Consider the following 17,127-nt stretch of genomic DNA (forward strand, 5'->3'; position numbering starts at 1 on the left):
TAAAATAGGTACTTATTGTATTTCATTAGTTGTTCTAATAAAGCTTCAACTTAGAACCAGAGGATGCTTTTCCGTGCTGGACAGGGTTGTAGGTAATGGAGAACTCTCCAAGGTAGTGGCCAACCATCTCTGGCTTAACCTCGATGGTGTTGAACACCTTACCGTTGTAGATTCCAATAAGGGAGCCAATCATTTCTGGCAAGACAATCATGTTTCTGAGGTGGGTCTTGACAAGAGCTGGCTTCTCGTTTGGACCAGCAGCAAGTCTAGCGGCTCTCAACTTCTTGATCAAACCGTTTGGCTTGGTACCGAAACCTCTGGAGAATCTTCTTCTAACTCTGGCATGGCACAATTTAGCGAAATCTGCGTTGGACAACTCCAAGAGGTCAGCAAGGTCGACACCCTTGTATGAGAAAGTCTTGAAGGTTCTCTTCTTCTTTTGGTCAACAGCTCCAGACATGTTGTAATGTTGAATAGTTAGATTTGTAAAAGTGTTTGAAAAATCTTTGCAATTTGCGGCCAGGGCTCGCCAATTCTCTACACCCGACACCAGAAAATTATACTGGTGAGCGCAAAAATTGTGACTGCGTCGTGCGCGGCTCCTGAAAATTTTCGTGTGCGGTGCAAGGTGTCAACCACAAATATTCGAAAAATTCATATATTCAACATAGCATAGAAAGTGAGTATCGCCGTCAGGACTGGTGTGGAAACGGACGTTCGTGCTGTGATTTGCACAGGACACGTTCTTGCCGTTGCAACAACCCCAGCCATGCCCTTTGAAAACTAACATTCAGTGAAATACATCGCTGCTTACCTCTTGCTCGTTCAGGCTGGAAACTCCTCGCCTTCTGCTGCCGACGTCACCAAGGTGCTCCAATCCGTTGGTGTCGAAGTCGAGTCCGAAAAATTAGACAAGCTCATTGCTGAAGTCGAGGGCAAGTCCGTTGAGGAGCTCATCGCTGAAGGTACCGAGAAGATGTCCAGTGTTCCTGCTGGTGCTCCTGCTGCTGCCGGTGCCGGTGCTGCTGCCGCTGGTTCTACTGAGGCTGCTGCTGAGGAAGAAGCCGCTGAAGAGGAGGAAGAAGAAGACGACGACATGGGATTCGGTCTCTTCGACTAGACTAATTCATAGCTGCTTACATAATCGGTAAAATCGACGGGGAAACCTTGACAAAATATTCCTAAACCCTGATTTTTTAAAAAAGGGCAATATCCTTACCGCCAATTGGAAGCCTTTAACAATGTCGTCCATGACCGATGCAATTTCCGCCCGGCTGCAGATGGAGATTCTGCGGCCATTCACCGTCGCCCGGGGCATTATCCAGTCCGGCGCAGCCCAATTCCCCATCCAGGGAGTGATCTACTTCTTTCAGAACCCTCAGCTGTGGCCGTTGTATCTCCGGATGGTTCCCCCAATTTTGATTGTGCATGTTTCCGTGTTTTTGAGTGTTTTCAGCACGCTGTTTCTGCTGAACGTGTCGGCGGCAATGTGCTGTTGTGGGCCGTTTGGACTGCTGGTGGGGGCAGGAATCACGGCACAAGAAGCCAATTTCATCACCAGCTACATTTTGGACAATTACTTGATTCCACGTCCAATGGATTCGCTTTTCGACACTGTTTTGTGTCAAGAAGGAATGGAGTCGGTGGTGATTCCAGGAAAGCTGAAAAGAGTGGTTGGTCCTTCGTTTGGAGATAGACTGTGGGAAACGTCGCTTTGGACCACAGTCACGTTTCCATCGGATATATACTCAACTCTGAGACCAGTTGGACTCAGTTTCATCCCAGTATTTGGACCAATGGCTCTGAGCTTCAATGGAGCGGTCGCAAAGGGAAACTCCTTTGAGAAACGGTTCTACAGACTCAGCAGACTGAGAGGACGCCAGGTGAAGTATCTCATCAAGGAAAGAGAAGGCGACTACTGGAGTTTCGGGTTTGTTGCCAATATTTTGGAAAGTGTTCCATTACTTGGCACATTTTTCTACTTCACTAACCAGATCGGAGGTGCTCTCCTGGCAGTCAAGTACTACCAAGAAGGAAGGACCCAGTTCTAACCAAAACATACAAATAACTGCCCACAAACACACAACTTAGCATATACCAATTTCGCTTGAACACAAAGAGCAAATCTGTTATCGAAGACAGAAATTTTAAGACTGCTTGGCAGATTTTCCAACGGTTGTACATCAAATTTTAGCGTTATCAAAAAAAAAAAAAAAACTACGGCAAGATTTCTCATATCTATCTCTATCATGTCCACCGAAATCAGCCCTGAAATGCATGCATTCTTGCACGAGCTTCCAAAGTGTGAACACCATGTGCATCTGGAAGGTACTCTTGGTCCTGAACTGCTGTTCCCTCTGGCCAAAAGAAACAATATCGAGCTACCAAAAGATTTTCCAACGACCGTTGAGGAGCTGCAGTACAAGTACGACAACTTCAAAGACCTGCAGGACTTCTTGGACTTGTACTATGTTGGAATGGGTGTCCTGATCACTGAGGAGGACTTCTACGAGCTTGCCTGGGCATACTTCACCAAAGCTCATGCCGATGGTTTGCACCATGCAGAGACCTTTTTCGATCCCCAAGGCCATTTGGAGAGAGGTATTAGCATGGAGACTGTTGTTAATGGGTTCAAGAAGGCTTGCGATCAGGCTGAAAAGGAGCTCGGCATTACTACCAAATTAATCATGTGTCTGTTGAGACACCTGCCTGCCAAGGATGGACTTGACACGATCCAGCTTGCTAAGCCATACTATCAAAAAGGGTGGATCCACGGATTGGGTCTTGACTCTTCGGAGAAGCCGTTCCCTCCTGAGCTTTTTGAGGAGTGCTATGCACACATGGCGGAGCACCATCCGGAGGTGCTTCTGACTGCCCATGCTGGAGAGGAAGGCGGTCCCGAGTTCATTCACAAGTCGCTGGACCTGTTGAACGTGACGCGGATTGACCACGGAGTGAACTCGATCAAGGACCCGTTGCTGATCAAGAAGCTTGCAGAGCAGCAGACGATGCTGTCGCTGTGTCCGATGTCGAACCTGAAGCTGCGTGTTGTTGAAGACATCGGTGATCTGCCGATCAGAGAGTGGATTGCAGCCGGTGTTCCGTTCTCGATCAACTCGGACGACCCTGCGTATTTCGGAGGATACATTCTGGACAACTACCTGGCCGTCCAGGACAAGTTTGGGTTTGACATTCCTACGTGGAAGCTGATTGCGCAGAACGGAGTGAATGGCTCGTTTGTGGCCAAGGCTCGGAAGGACGAGCTACTCCGGCTGATCGATGAGGTCTGTGCCAAACACCAATGAGGATAGAAACATATTACAGAGGAATGACCAGGCGCACTGACGGGGCCTGAAACGCGTTAAATAAATTAGCTGTAAAAAACCCAGCTAAAAATTATACAGTATATAAACAGGCCATGACTTCTCTTGCCCTGAAAGTATTAGCGACCCGTCAGAGCTGCCAGATGGATTCCGGGCTGGATCTTGTCAACCCGGAGAAGCTTGCGAGCCAATTACGCGAATACAAGGAGCCTGACAGGGACACACAGCGGAATGTTTTGAATCAACGATTGAACGAGCTGGTGAGCGATCCCACGTCGCGGTGGTTCAAATTCCAGCACGAGCCAGAGGAGCTTGACTCTGTGGCGCTGAACATTCTGATTGAGCGTACTTTGGCCGATGTCCATGAGAGCCAGCACGAGAAGGAGATCATGACTGTTCAGGAGGTGCGACTGGTGAAGGAGCAGATCGCAAGACTTACTGGGGAGAAGGCCGAGGTTTTGGCCGAGCTGGGTCAGAATTTGCAGCCTGATATGGTTAGCCGGTTGCAGACGGTCGACCAAGAGCTCACCTCTTTGCAAAACAGACTCAACACCCACCAGCTGTTGGTTTTGCAGCTGGGATACGTCCAGGACATGTCGTTTGAGGTGCCAATTGGCCGCGGCGACGTGGAGCGGTCGCTGGAAGGACTGGTGTCGAAGGTTGTGTCGCTGTCTGCGCAACACCAAGTGGAGCTGCCGGAGCCGGAGATCGAGAAGATGAGAACTGTGGGGGGAAGAATTGGGTGGGTTTCCGAGTGTGTGTCCACTTTGGTGGGGGGAACCCAAACGGTGGGGTCGCCAACCAGTAAAGCGCGGCAGCTGACCCAGCAGGCAGACGTGTCGAGCGTCGATGAGCTCAAGACCGCTCTGACCGACCTGCAGTTTGCACACAACTACCTGACGCGCAAGTTCGAGGACGAGCGCGACCTACACAGCAAGATCCTCAACGACCTGCGCCACAAGCTGAGCCAGTCGCAGGAGCTGCTGAACCACTCGAACGCAGAGCTGTCGAAACAAACGTCCCAGATATTAAAGCTGGAGTTACAAAACAGCGACTTACAAACACATCTAGACACCAAGCACCGCGAGACCATCAGCCAGGCCAAAGAGCTCAACATCTTGAAAGTGGACCATCTGGGCGACAGTGCGGTGGAAAGACCGCGGTCGATGTACTCGGGCAGCCAGAACACCCAGGCGTCGAACCCGTCCACGCCGTTGACGTCGTTCCACGAGGAGCAGTCGTTTGCGGCCACCTCGTCGCCAACAAGAAACAACGTGAGCGCGTCGATTTTGCGGCTGGAGTTCAAACGGCTGGTGGCAGAAATGAACGAGCGGTTTGAGCAGGAGCTGGACGCAGAGAAGGTGGAAAACCAACGGCTGAGAGATCTATTGAAGATATATGAGTCCAAACAGCACCAGACCTAGAGGTCGATCAAGCTGGCCCCGTTGGCGTTGGAGTTGGCTTTTTGAGGCTGCTGGTTGCCAAACCCGTACCCTGTATATGCTGGAGTGATGCCAGTGGACGGGATCCCTGTATATTGAGTGTCGAAGAAAGGATTGGCCGAAGGGGTGCCTGTTTCTTGCTTGAACCCTGTTCCGTAGGAGTTGACAAAAGTGCCCGTTTTTGTATGTTGGGCCGGGATTCTGGTTTCTCCAACGTTTCCGAAGGTGTCGATGCCTGTTCCGGTAGCAAGTAGATTGTTGAGTTTCGAGTACTGTTCGTTCATCTTTTGGATTCCCGTAGGAGTCTGTCTGAGCGGCTCCTGCGGTTTAGGTGGCTCCGCAGCAGCAGCCGGGGCAGCCTGCGCGGACGAGGACTGCTGGACGTGGGCAAACGGATTGTTGGAGCCTGTTTTGAGCGGCACCTGCTGTTGCTGTTGGGCGAGCTGTTGCTGCTGCTGTTGCAAAAGAAGCTGCTGCTGATAAGCGGCCTGAGCCTGTTGTTGGGCCTGGGCCTGCTGCTGCTGAGCAAGTTGCTGCTGATAGAGCTGCTGTTGGTACAATTGCTGCTGCATGGCCATGTCCTGGTAGGCGTTCTGCAAATAACCGGTGTTCATCTGCTGGTTGGCATACACAGGGTTGCCGTACATGTCGTAGCCGACGATCTGGCCCATGTCCTGGCCCTGCGGATAGTATCCGTACATGGTTGGGGGCTGGGCGGAGGAGTCATCGTCCAAGTCCAGCAAGTTGTTGTTGCGTTTGCGCATCTCTTCCTCTTCGAGGCTGAGTTGGATGGCCCTGTCCAGACTGTCGTCGCTCTGGTTTCTGCGTCTGCGTTCCTCTTCCTCGGCGGTCATTCTGCTCTCTTCAAGAGCCTTCTGCAACGCCTCGTCGTACTCGTCCTCGTCCGGCGACAACCGGTTGTTCTTCCTGGACCGTCTATCGATCATCTTTTGCCGAGCAAGCTCTCTTTCCTGGTTCAGTCTTTCATCGTCGCGCAACAAAGAAGTCAGTTCCTTGGCCTTGACCCGGATAATGGCTCCCTGGTCGGTTCCGGTCAAATCGTTCACCTGGAACTCTCTCAGGGTCTTGATGATGTAGAGGTTCTCCTTTGCCCATAACACAACGTCCTCCGATCCAAACCGCACAAGATAGTCCAACAGCGTCAGCGACTTGGCCACGTGCCGCCAGTTCTTGCCCTTGTCATTGAGCCGGCGGTCCACCATGTCCATCACCTCCAGGAACTCTCCGCTCTCGTACGTGTGGTTGGCAACGTCTGCCATCTGGGCCGTGGTGGGGCCTGTCGGGTCATTGCTGGTGGCGTTTCTCACCATCACCTGGACCGACGAGTACCCGTTGGCCACGTTCTTGATGGATCTTATCACAGACTTGGTGGTCGACATGTGCAAAACCTAATTTACTCTAGAATATCAATTTAGGTGTACGTTTTTGCTGATAGAATCCTCAAATGGTTACGAGCACACGGTTTGAAATATTTACAGCTTCCTGCTATCGGCCTCGCAGCCGGGGCAGTTGTGCAGCGCGTCGTGGATGAACACGTCGCAGTCGATGCAGAAGTCTTGGCCGCAGTCCTGGCAATGGTACCGCGAGCTGGTTTGGTACTCGCGCACGTTCGTGTTGCTGTCCCCTTTGGCTCCCTTGGGGAACTGCGTTTGGCAGCCAAAGCAGTGTGTAGATGTGTACGTTTCGCTCACGGGCACCTCTTTGAACAGCTTGAGCGGGAACAGATGGTGGTACGACCGTGCCAGGTGTGTTGACAAGATCAGCATCAAGTCGCAGCACGGACAAACCGTTGGTAGCACGCACACTTTGCTCTTGCAATTCGGACAGATGTAGCCACCGTAGACGGCCTTGGAATGGCACGAGCAGAACGTGGGCTGGTTGTCGCTCACACGCGACGGGAACCCCATCTTGACCAAGGTGAACCCGTCTGTTTTCTGGGACTCCACTTTGGTCACGGCCAATGGAGTCACGGCGTCCATAAACAGGTCTTTGAAGTGCTGCTCGTACAGCACCACGTGATACGAGTTTTTAAGGTCGCCGTAGTTGGTCAATCGGCACAGTTCCTGGCAGATGGCCACCTGTGCAGTGAGTCCGATCACCCTCACGGTGATTTTCTCCTTGACCAGGTCCTGGATCGTTTTATGGATGTTGCCCGGGTCTGACGTGAACAGGGCGCCGAACACGACCAGCACCTCGCGCGTGCAATGCGACGCCACGTGAAGTAGAAGTCCGCGGCACATCTCCAAGGCGTTCTGCAGCGACGGGTTGCCCTGGGGCTCTAGTTTGCGGATGCCCTTCAAGGCCTCGATATGGTCGTGCGGGTTGCCGCTCACCTCAGACACCAGCTGGGCGATTCCGTTGCGCATGATCACCACGCTGAGCTGAGAGATCGGGTTCTGGTCGAAGAACTCGCCCACAAACTCGATCGCGTTCTGAATCATCACCGAGGCCCTGTTGGGTCTAAAGTCTTTTTCCATCATCACGTTGGACATATCCAGCACCAGCACCATCGTCCGGATGATTCCTCGCTGGAACGGCGTGATGTTCTTCAAGTACCGTTTTTTCTGCGACTCCATGAGCCCGGACACGATCGACTCGATGCTGCCGCTCTCGTCCTCCTGGACAATGTCCCAGGAGCGTCGGTACTCGTCTTCCCACGCGTAGCCGCCATTCGCGCCCTTCAATGGGTCCGACGGCTTCTTGCCGTCCTCGTGGTCGCTTTCGGGCGAGTGTTCGGGCGAAGGCGAAAATTCAGGGTCGATATCCATCAAACAGAGACTGGAGCCAAGATAATAAAGATTTTTTGCTGTGCTTACGAAAGAAATAAAAAAATCTAAAAAATTTGAAAAATTTAGATCGCATGGGTAAACCAAGAGGAAGACGTGAGAAGCGCCACGAGGAGCGGCACGAGCCCGTTGTGGAGCCGGAGCCGCAGGAGGTGACGCCATTCTTTGGGCTGCTCGACTCGACCGAGCTCGAGTACTTCAAACAGGCCGAGTCCACGCTGAACGTGAACGCTTTCAGTAGCAGCGAGGAAAGAGAAGCGTTTGTGGCGAGTGTTTTCGAGGAAGCCAAGGGCAAGGAACTGAAACTGGTGACGAACCAGATTTGCTCGAAGCTGGTAGAACGGCTGATTCTGGTGGCCACGGAAAAACAGATGAAACAGCTGTCCAGCGCATTCAACGGCCATTTTGTCGCTCTGTGCAACCAAAAGTACTCCTCGCACGTGGTGGAGACGTATTTGGTGCGCATGGCCATGTACGTGGAGAAACAGATGACGGGGGCGCCGGAGGAGCTGGACGAGGACGAGGAGTACGTTTCCATGGAGAACATGTTTCTGTTTTTCCTTGGCGAGATCAAACCGCAGCTCGACAGACTTGTGGTGCACCGGTACGCGTCGCACGTGATCCGCATCACGCTGCTGATCCTGGGAGCCAAGAAGCTGCCGTCGTCGGTGGAGTCGAATTCTGTGCTGCGGTCGAAAAAGTCCAAGATTGCGCGTAAAATGATAGAGATCAAGGACAACGAAGACTACGAGCGGTCGTTCATGACTCCGTCGTCGTTCAAAGAGCAATTGGCAGACGTTCTGGCGCTTGTGAACCAGCACCACGACACCAAGTCGCTCCGCGAGCTCGCCATCGACAAGATCGGGTCGCCTGTGATACAGCTGCTGGTGCAGTTGGAAGGTATTGTTGATAAGGAGCGCACACTATGGTGCAAAATTTTTGCCGAGCCGGATAAACCAGCCGAGCCCCAAGAGGAAGCGTTTGTGGAGTATCTGCTTTCTGACGCGGTGGGGTCGCATTTTTTGGAAACGGTGATAACTACACAGCGTCTGAAAAACGTGGAGCGTATTTTCCAGCTCTACATGAAGGACCGGGTGTTGAAGCTGGCAAAGAGAGAAACAACAGGAGCTTACATTATCCGGGGATTGCTGAAGAAACTCAAGGCCGTGGACCAGAAGCGACTGCTGGACGAGCTTGTTCCAAACTTAAACGAGCTGATTGTGAACGGGTTCGATTTCGGAGAGAGTGTGATGACGTGCTCGCAAGAACGTGGAGACTACTTGAAGCCTGAGATTGTGGCCAAGTTCACAGGGTTTTTCCGCCTTGAGAACAATGGGGATATTCTGGAGAGCGTGTTGAGATTATCGAATTCCACTCTAGGAAACACACGGGGGGATTGGCCTACGGCAGATGAAAGACGCCGTTCATTGTTCTTGGAGAAATTGGTTGCGTATGATAAGGCATTTCTAAAAGATTGCGTGGAAGGATTAATTGGGTTGGAGTCCGACAGATTGCAGGAGATGTGCAAGCACGGTGTATTTTCACATGTTGTGGAGACGTGCCTGAACAGACAAGTCGAGATTATCAGCCGCAAAAAATTATTGAACCAGTTGATCCCTGGTGTGGGGGTGCTTGCATGCCATGCAACAGGGTCCCATGTTGTCGATCGTCTTTGGGATTTCACCTTTGGCCTGAATATGTACAAGGACCGTATTGCCAAGCTGCTCTCTGAAAATAGAGACGTGCTTAAAAATAGTGGATACGGTCGCCAAGTGTGGAAAAACTGGCACATGGAACTCTACAGCAGGCGGTATGCGGATTGGAAGCGGGTCATCAAAGACGAACAAGATAGAGAAAAAGAGCTTGACCAGGACAAAGAACATAAAAAGCACTAGCCTGTATATTTGACAGTACGGGATCTTCATTACTGGGTGTAATACTTTTTAAAAACGCGATTTATAATTACAACAGTTGCTGTTTCACAATTAAAGTTGTGTATCCTTATGTACGGGCGGGAATTCTGTTTACCGACAATCGCAGTGAAATATTCCTGAATAGGATTAATGATTTGAATACAGTATCTCCAGGCACGGCCACAATGCACCATAAGCACACATGACAGCACTTTGGCAGTACACCATAAAGGCGCTCGCCCTTTTTGGATACGACGGGATGAAAAGTGTTTCCGGATTGAGACACTTTTACGATCCCGCAAGATCGGACTTCCCGCCCAACTTACATGGACCTTAACTCCAGGCACAACATGTTTCAGTTTGGACCCAGCTAATCTGTAAGTGTATCAAACTTGTCCCAAGTGTTTGCGTCATGCTACCACAAAATAATAGCAACTTCCTCCACACTGCAAACGTTTATATTTTTCAATTGTTTATTCTGCATTATCATTTTCCCACCGGACAGAAACTTGGTCTGTCATAGAACCCATAGGACCAATAACCACCCACTTCTTGAAACAACCATATAAGTATTTGAGACATCCGGATGGAACATTTCACGTAACGCTAAACACTTTCACTATCATTTTGACGTTCTGCAACACGTTGGTCTGCTCAGACCCAGTTTTGGAATCACAACACTAAATCACATTCACTGGACATGGCAGAGACGGGGAATGAGGTCGTTTTAGATGAAGTGCCCTCGTCATACAAGTCAAACAACCCTTCAGACCAAACAGTGAACTCCGTTGAGGCGTCATTGAGATTAATCGATGATCTTAAGTTCTTCTTAGCCACGGCACCTGTCAATTGGCATGAGAACCAGGTCATCAGAAGATACTTTCTCAACAAGGAAGAGGGGTTCGTGTCTTGTGTGTACTGGAACAACTTGTACTTCATCACGGGAACCGACATCGTGCGCTGTATCGCATACAAAATCCACCATTTTGGTCGAACCATAATTGATCGCAAGAAGTTCGAGGAAGGAATCTTCAGTGACTTGCGTGCTCTCAAGTGCGGCACCGACGCCATCCTGGAAAACCCAAGGTCACCTTTTTTGAAGTTCCTCCACAAGAACCAATGCTTACGGACTCAGAAGAAACAAAAAGTCTTCTTTTGGTTCAGCGTACCCCATGATAAGCTCTTTGCAGAGGCTCTCGAGAGAGACCTCAAAAAGGAGTATGGAAACCAGCCGGCCACCACTAAAGCCGTTTGTGAGCCATCTCTATCAATGACATTTGATCATTCCATCCCTCTAACAGATCAGATTATGAAACATATCGAGAAAGACGGAGGTGCCCGTAGAAACGATGTCTATGATGCCGATGCAGACACAAAGACTGAACAGGTGGTCAGAACTCCGGTCAGCGACCAGAAGCCAGTCGGGAAGTTCCAACCAATTAAGGAGGAACAAACAAACAACATCTCCACGGACGATGAAGACTTCCCACTAGACTTCTTGCCAGCTGAATCATCCGGCCGCGACCATTATCAATACGGTACAACACCTGATGGCACATGCATCAGCTACGGCCACCATCCATCTTTTTACATGGACCCTTCCCTCTATGCTCCGTCTCCTGGGAAGTACTATTTTATGGACGATTACCTATTGGACCAAGCCACACCGGTCGTTCCAGTTATGGTTGGATCTCAGCAACATAGATATCAATCTGGAGGTCCACCATCGGCAACGAACCCGCTGAATTTGCGCATGACCCCAAGGGTTGCAAGTGCCTCTTTGCGCGCTGCAACCCCAAAGAGTGCTACATTTTCGCACGCCGCCCACGCGGCCGCCTACGCTCACGCTTATTCCCAGCAACAGACTCTCCAGTTAGTTCCATCGCCAACATCGTTGGTCAATGGAAACAATCCAGCCGCAGAATCTAGGTCTCAGTCGCGTTCAGGTAACAGCGACAAAGAAGATTCCAAGTCTGCTCCGCAGGTGCTTTTAAGCTACCCATCGTATCCAACAAGCAGCAGTGCTTTGCTTGACATGGAGACCGATCCGTTCCAGCACCAGGCAATGCTGCAATTGTCGTCTGCCGGACACTTTCCGTATGGGTTGTACGGACCATCGCCATACTATTCCGAATTCCCATCCGTTCCGTACGCGCAACCAATGTCAGCAGCTATTTTCCAATCTCCGGTTCTTCAGTATTTTGGATCGTCGAAAGGATACGCCACAATGGACACATCTAATCAGTCGCACCAATACTCTTCCAATGGTAGGTTGAAAGAGAGAACCACTCCAACGAGTGCTTTATCTAACGTTCAAACTACCAGGAACGGAAAGGCGTTGCCCAAAGGTATTCTTGTCCGCGACAAAGTGCCTACAGTAAACGGGGGCCGTGTTACAAAGAACGTGAAGGTTAGGGGTAAGCAAAAGCTGATGAATCCGTCGTTGCAACATCTTGATCTGGACAGCCTTTACGACGAGAACGGAGAGGCGTACAGCGATGCGAGCGACGAGGCGGAAAACAGGGTTTTTGTAAAACATGAGCACGAAACCATGGACGACGAGAGCTGGAGAACGAGAAACGAACAAAATCCTGCATCGTTGACCCCGAAGGGACTAGTTGATGCTAGTGTGAGCATGTCTAATTCCGACACCGGGTCAAGAAGCTCGCCTGAAGAAGATGGCTCTATGGGGCTTGATCCTTCCAAGAGTGAGAATGATGATTGATATATGAACCATATAGGACTTTTTGCTAACCAAGGTGAAAACTGCTTTTGATTGCTTTACGTAATTAGTGTGTTTTGCTTTAAGAAACATTTAAAACTACAGACATTCCCAATTAGGCAAATTGTGGATTTGGTCTGGGCTTTTTTTAAGCTTTTTTCTGGTGCAAAGATGCGCCCTCTGCGAAATCCCGATTCCCCAGTTAAAAACAGAGGATTCCATGAGATTCCAATTTTAAACAAATCGGTAGCTTGTTCCCTTATGAAAACCAAATTAATAGTGTGACAAATAGACAGTTACGAGCGGCATCAGTTATTATTGTTTGTGAGCACTGTGATTGCAAAGGAATATCCAAACAAGGACTTTGAGTTTCTGGGAATATAGAGGCGTTCAGAGAGGGACGTTAATTTGCATTACAACCACTCTGGGCGAAGCCTCTTGAACCACGCTACATCGACAAGGACGATATTTCACGTCTTTATCGTTAACGATATACAATAATTGCATTTGATTGGTTACGGATTATTGGGGAAACAGGGTATAATACAAATGGGTATGGATTATAAGGATTATGTTGACGGCAAGTTGCTGAACGGTCGGTACTTGAAAGTGAACGATATCAGCGAGGGGTCGTTTGGTATTGTTTCACTTGCCAAGGATGTGAAGAACAACGATCGGTTGGTGGCACTGAAGTACAACTCCACCAACATCAGCGACTTCACCACGTTTTCGCACCAGGAAGAACAGACAATCAGCAAATCGGTTGTTTTGAGAGAGACTCAGCGGGAAATCGACATGTTGAAACGGGTTTCCAAGCATCCCAATATCACCGATCTGCTGGATTGCTTCGATAGTTATCTTGTTCTGGAGTACGCCTCACGTGGCGATCTCCATGATTCGATCGAGATGGGCGTTGCTCCGGCATCGACCCCCGACGTTGTTGATGTTTTCATGCAACTGCTAAGCGCTGTCGAGTACTGCCACAGCATGGGTGTCTACCACAGAGATATCAAGCCCGAGAACATTTTGATCTGCGAGGATTGGTCTATTAAATTGACCGATTTCGGATTGGCCACAGATAAGAAGTATTGCACCGATTTCGACGTTGGGTCCGAGCGCTACATGGCTCCCGAGCTATTGGACCACAAGGACATCGACACGTACAGCGCCGACAAGGTGGACATCTGGTCTCTTGGGATTTGTCTGTTGAACATTGTTTTCGGAAAGTCGCCATTCAACTCGGCCAGTTCCAGCGACAGGCTGTTTTTGCATTTTGCTGCCAACAGAGAGACTCTGTTTGACATTTTCCCGTCCATGAGTTTCGACTTGTTTTCGGTTTTGAGATCTAGTTTGACCATCGACCCAAACAACAGGGATTTGGAGTCTATGAAGAACTCTTTGCTGAAGGTGGAGCATTTGACTTGCGATTTCGAGTTCGAGGAGGACGAACCAGCCGCCATCGAGGAGAAACCAACAGAGGAAGAGAGCCTTTCCAACAGAGGTTCCGACAAGGAGAACGAGAAGGAGCCTGTCAAGTTGGAGAAAGAGCTATCGTTGCCTAGACCAAAGCACAAGCTTGGACAGCCACGCAAGCCTATTAGGATTCCTAGTCTGCGCAACATGGCAACCAGGTCCCACAATGGTAGAATCAACAAACGGGTCACCATTCAATCGAACGCTAACGGTAACGGTACCGACGACTCGTTCAAACGGGCAGACTTTTTCACTCCCAAAACTGTCTTTAACCATTATATGGAGCGTGCACAGAAACCAAAGCAGCATGCAAAGGAGTTTGGTTCCGAAGCTAACCGCTTCTACCGCCATAACCCGAACAAGAAGAACAGGGCATGGAAGAAGAGAAAGCCAAGAAACTATGGAAAGGATAACCATAGGTCCAGAAGAGCGCCTTACAAGTCGAGAGGTGGCTCCAACAACACTCGCAAGGGTAACAAGTCCATTGGCAAGACTCCTGTTACTCCGTCAAGTCACGGAGACAATTTCGGCAGTTCTGTTCATTCCAGTGGTGGTGTTCGTCCACGGAGTTTTGTGAGCAATTCAGGAAAGTACATTCCTCCGAACTTACGTCCATCTCCTAAGGTTGAATTGGAGGAGAGAGTGTTTGAGTCTGAAGACGAGAAAAACAGCGGCGACGACGACCTGTTCCTCTTTGAGGATGTGGAGCAGAAGAGCAAGAAGGTGGGCGGAGGCGTTTTGAGATACGCGGAGGCCAAGAAGGAGATGAACACGACGTATCCGTCTCTGTTAAACGGCCAGGTGAATGCTCTTTCCAGACAACTGGGAGACATGTCGTTTGGCGAGAGTGCTGAGTACCAGAACTCAAGAGACACCTCGATCACAACCACCTTCTCGAGCAACTTTTCGTCGTTTGGATCGAACCTGACAAGCACCACAACCTACGATAAGTACGTGCCACCGCATCACCGCCGCAACTCGCACTCGTCTGTGATGCAGACCGGGCCTCCTTCGAAAAAACCCGAGAATAGCAAGTACATTCACACGCATTCTGCCGGAAGCAAGCCGATCAGAGTGATGACTCCGATCATATCCACGTCAGTTCCTACCAAGAAGACCAATTGGTTCCAGAACCATCATAACTTTGAGTCCAAGGGAAATTTCTACAACATGGAGAATGAGAATGAGATTCAGTTTCTATTTGAGGACCAGGACACCGACTACGATTTCGGTAGCATTGGATTTGCACGGGGCACCGGGTTGAAGACCGACGGCCACGTCGAGGTCTACGAGATCAATGACGCGTCCCAACCTACGTCATGAAACATAAATTATTTAGCCCTTTTCATCACTGCTTTTGCGCCAGCAGCCACGTTGGGGCAGTAATGGGATTCCAGCAGCACGTTTTCCCACAGCACGGCTACGTCTGCGTTGGCCAGCTCCATGTTGTCCATCTCTGGACGGTACACTCCGTTTTGGATGCGGTCTTCGGTGGTGTACAGGCCCTTGATGTCTTCGTATCTGGCCATCAGTTTGTCTAGGAACTTAAGACCTGCAATGCTGGATTTTTCTGGTGTTTGGAGTATAGCAGAGTAGAGCCTTTTGGTGAACACGAGGGATCTTTTCCCCGAGCCCGATCTCGAGTTGAAGAAAATGTAGTCTAGACACCGTAGCAAGAGCTCTGCTTTGGTGGCTATGTTGACGTTTGGCCGGTACTGTGCTGTTGTTTGGAGCGGGTCGATCAATCTAAGAGTTTTGTGAGAAAACTCGATGTCTGGGTCTAATGCCAAAGATGGTAGCAGCGAATACAGATACTGGACAAACTTGTTGAGGTCCACGGAGATCCGTTTTGTAGGCAGATTTGCGGTCAGCGAGAACGACGTGACGATCGCCAGCAGGATCTGGCGCAGACTTGTGCTCACGATGGTTCCCTCGTTGATGGTCTCAAGCATGTTTTCGCAGATCTCACGCAAGACTTGCAAAAAGTCTCCGATCAGGTCCACGTTGACCTGGTGGCCGTATTTGGCGAGTCCCTCGAGCACGGGGGCCATCAGCTTCTCTGGTCTGGCTCTCAGGATCTCCAGGTATAGCGTGACAAGGATCTTGAGCACCTGGGCCTGATTGCGCTCGCGTTCCTCGGCGGTGACGGCCTGCTCTGCTGCTAAAAGCTCTTTCTCGATCAGTTTGCGCTCTTTGCGTTGCTTGCGTTCTTTCTTCGACAGGTGCACGCGCTCCTTCTTCTTCAACTTGAGCGGCTCCTCGTGCTCCTTTGCGTTCGGGTTATAGTCATCCAAGACGCTCAGGGCCAGAAACACGTTCACCACGCTCTCGTCCACCTTGAACTCTCTCGTGCGGATCGCGCGACCGAGTAGAGTGGCCAGCTCCAGAGAGATGTCTCCGCGGTCCGCGTCCTCCTTGAACAGCTCCTCGATCGTCTGGATGCTCTTCTCGTACACCTTGAATTCCTGCTCTGTGGCCGGCTTTCTGATAGCACGTCTCACAACAATCTGGAGCAGGTCTTTTCTGTAGTTGAAGAACCGCAGAGCTAGCGCCAGCTCGCACGCGGCGTTGTTTGCAAGCACTCCGAGCTGGATATCCAGCTCGCTTGCTTTGGGTGTCGTGGCAACCACCCGCGACTTGGTGCTCAGCAGATCAACGTACTGCTTGTACTCGAACACGAGCGTTTCCTCGAAAAACCGCAGCTTTGCCACGTCGCGGCCCACTTTCTGTTTCTTCTCAATCTCCGAGAGCGGTCTGATGCGGTATGCTGGTGCAATGCTCTTGAAGATCGGAACCGCAGCAAGAAGCGACAGTTTCGATGTGTTTGGGTTGCGGGACTTGGCCATGCGCCGCAGCCGCGACAGCTGCTTAACGTGCTCCTCTGGGTCCTCCATGATGCTTTCGGCAATGGCCGCGATCTCCTCTTTGGTCTTGATCAGCTTCTCCTGCGGCGACAGGTCGTTGTCAGACTCTGGCTCAGACTCAGACTCAGGTTCAGGTTCAGGCTCCTGTTCCGGCTCGTCGTCCTCTTGCTCCTCGACAGGCTTCTCCTGTTTCGCCTTCATCACACGTTGGAACGAACCGTCCAACGTTTTGATCGGCAGGGCTTCCTCCACGTCCTGCTGCTGCTTAAACTGTCTGGGACGAAGCTCGTAGTCCTGTTCCTCGTCCTCGTCAAACGACACATCGCTCTGCACGTCACTTCCTCTATCGTACTCATTGAACAGACCCGTCGAAAGCTGCGCGTCGGCCTCCTTCTGGCGCTTGAGCTGTCTCTGCTCGACAGACCGCTTCACCTTTCTCTTGCCCATGCTCTTAGAAATTTTTTCAAAATATTTTTCTTGGCTGTGTTGGGTTTCTGTCGACGGGACGAGTCGTCGCAGACGGGTTTTTCATGCCCGGGCCAAACCTATCGACTGATAATTAACGTTTGGCATTTCGAATTGT

General features: G+C 50.5%; 16 protein-coding genes across 16 annotated transcripts; 9 read left to right on the plus strand and 7 right to left on the minus strand.

The window, feature by feature from the left end:
• Window positions 1–34: 34 nt before the first annotated feature.
• On the minus strand, window positions 35–460 carry OGAPHI_005490 (uncharacterized protein; the record flags this gene model as incomplete). Its single annotated transcript, XM_046206680.1, has 1 exon — window positions 35–460. The coding sequence occupies one exon, from the start codon at window positions 458–460 to the stop codon at window positions 35–37; it is 426 nt and encodes a 141-aa protein (XP_046059331.1).
• Window positions 210–1,120, plus strand: OGAPHI_005491 (uncharacterized protein; the record flags this gene model as incomplete). Its single annotated transcript, XM_046206681.1, has 2 exons — window positions 210–425; window positions 830–1,120. 2 exons carry the CDS (start codon window positions 210–212, stop codon window positions 1,118–1,120), a joined length of 507 nt encoding a protein of 168 aa, XP_046059332.1.
• Window positions 826–1,252, minus strand: OGAPHI_005492 (uncharacterized protein; the record flags this gene model as incomplete). Its single annotated transcript, XM_046206682.1, has 2 exons — window positions 826–1,110; window positions 1,220–1,252. The coding sequence occupies 2 exons, from the start codon at window positions 1,250–1,252 to the stop codon at window positions 826–828; spliced, it is 318 nt and encodes a 105-aa protein (XP_046059333.1).
• Window positions 1,242–2,051, plus strand: OGAPHI_005493 (uncharacterized protein; the record flags this gene model as incomplete). The annotated part of the gene is made up of 1 exon (XM_046206683.1): window positions 1,242–2,051. The coding sequence occupies one exon, from the start codon at window positions 1,242–1,244 to the stop codon at window positions 2,049–2,051; it is 810 nt and encodes a 269-aa protein (XP_046059334.1).
• Window positions 2,052–2,249: 198 nt separating this feature from the next.
• On the plus strand, window positions 2,250–3,305 carry OGAPHI_005494 (uncharacterized protein; the record flags this gene model as incomplete). The annotated part of the gene is made up of 1 exon (XM_046206684.1): window positions 2,250–3,305. The coding sequence occupies one exon, from the start codon at window positions 2,250–2,252 to the stop codon at window positions 3,303–3,305; it is 1,056 nt and encodes a 351-aa protein (XP_046059335.1).
• A 161-nt stretch (window positions 3,306–3,466) lies between these two features.
• On the plus strand, window positions 3,467–4,747 carry OGAPHI_005495 (uncharacterized protein; the record flags this gene model as incomplete). Its single annotated transcript, XM_046206685.1, has 1 exon — window positions 3,467–4,747. The coding sequence occupies one exon, from the start codon at window positions 3,467–3,469 to the stop codon at window positions 4,745–4,747; it is 1,281 nt and encodes a 426-aa protein (XP_046059336.1).
• Window positions 4,744–6,165, minus strand: OGAPHI_005496 (uncharacterized protein; the record flags this gene model as incomplete). The annotated part of the gene is made up of 1 exon (XM_046206686.1): window positions 4,744–6,165. One exon carries the CDS (start codon window positions 6,163–6,165, stop codon window positions 4,744–4,746), a length of 1,422 nt encoding a protein of 473 aa, XP_046059337.1.
• On the plus strand, window positions 4,951–6,178 carry OGAPHI_005497 (uncharacterized protein; the record flags this gene model as incomplete). Its single annotated transcript, XM_046206687.1, has 4 exons — window positions 4,951–5,008; window positions 5,209–5,349; window positions 5,420–5,655; window positions 5,918–6,178. The coding sequence occupies 4 exons, from the start codon at window positions 4,951–4,953 to the stop codon at window positions 6,176–6,178; spliced, it is 696 nt and encodes a 231-aa protein (XP_046059338.1).
• Window positions 6,179–6,258: 80 nt separating this feature from the next.
• Window positions 6,259–8,119, minus strand: OGAPHI_005498 (uncharacterized protein; the record flags this gene model as incomplete). Its single annotated transcript, XM_046206690.1, has 2 exons — window positions 6,259–7,597; window positions 7,695–8,119. The coding sequence occupies 2 exons, from the start codon at window positions 8,117–8,119 to the stop codon at window positions 6,259–6,261; spliced, it is 1,764 nt and encodes a 587-aa protein (XP_046059339.1).
• On the plus strand, window positions 7,647–9,467 carry OGAPHI_005499 (uncharacterized protein; the record flags this gene model as incomplete). The annotated part of the gene is made up of 1 exon (XM_046206691.1): window positions 7,647–9,467. One exon carries the CDS (start codon window positions 7,647–7,649, stop codon window positions 9,465–9,467), a length of 1,821 nt encoding a protein of 606 aa, XP_046059340.1.
• Window positions 9,468–10,157: 690 nt separating this feature from the next.
• Window positions 10,158–10,484, minus strand: OGAPHI_005500 (uncharacterized protein; the record flags this gene model as incomplete). Its single annotated transcript, XM_046206692.1, has 1 exon — window positions 10,158–10,484. The coding sequence occupies one exon, from the start codon at window positions 10,482–10,484 to the stop codon at window positions 10,158–10,160; it is 327 nt and encodes a 108-aa protein (XP_046059341.1).
• OGAPHI_005501 (uncharacterized protein) lies at window positions 10,186–12,210 on the plus strand (the record flags this gene model as incomplete). The annotated part of the gene is made up of 1 exon (XM_046206693.1): window positions 10,186–12,210. The coding sequence occupies one exon, from the start codon at window positions 10,186–10,188 to the stop codon at window positions 12,208–12,210; it is 2,025 nt and encodes a 674-aa protein (XP_046059342.1).
• A 546-nt stretch (window positions 12,211–12,756) lies between these two features.
• Window positions 12,757–15,003, plus strand: OGAPHI_005502 (uncharacterized protein; the record flags this gene model as incomplete). Its single annotated transcript, XM_046206694.1, has 1 exon — window positions 12,757–15,003. The coding sequence occupies one exon, from the start codon at window positions 12,757–12,759 to the stop codon at window positions 15,001–15,003; it is 2,247 nt and encodes a 748-aa protein (XP_046059343.1).
• Window positions 13,326–13,829, minus strand: OGAPHI_005503 (uncharacterized protein; the record flags this gene model as incomplete). The annotated part of the gene is made up of 1 exon (XM_046206695.1): window positions 13,326–13,829. One exon carries the CDS (start codon window positions 13,827–13,829, stop codon window positions 13,326–13,328), a length of 504 nt encoding a protein of 167 aa, XP_046059344.1.
• Window positions 15,004–15,011: 8 nt separating the features above from the next.
• OGAPHI_005504 (uncharacterized protein) lies at window positions 15,012–16,991 on the minus strand (the record flags this gene model as incomplete). Its single annotated transcript, XM_046206696.1, has 1 exon — window positions 15,012–16,991. One exon carries the CDS (start codon window positions 16,989–16,991, stop codon window positions 15,012–15,014), a length of 1,980 nt encoding a protein of 659 aa, XP_046059345.1.
• Window positions 15,451–16,836, plus strand: OGAPHI_005505 (uncharacterized protein; the record flags this gene model as incomplete). Its single annotated transcript, XM_046206697.1, has 3 exons — window positions 15,451–15,475; window positions 15,556–15,764; window positions 16,216–16,836. The coding sequence occupies 3 exons, from the start codon at window positions 15,451–15,453 to the stop codon at window positions 16,834–16,836; spliced, it is 855 nt and encodes a 284-aa protein (XP_046059346.1).
• Window positions 16,992–17,127: the final 136 nt, after the last annotated feature.

Source organism: Ogataea philodendri, assembly GCF_020536065.1.
Source record: "Ogataea philodendri strain CBS6075 chromosome Unknown scaffold3, whole genome shotgun sequence".
NCBI lineage: Eukaryota > Fungi > Ascomycota > Pichiomycetes > Pichiales > Pichiaceae > Ogataea > Ogataea philodendri.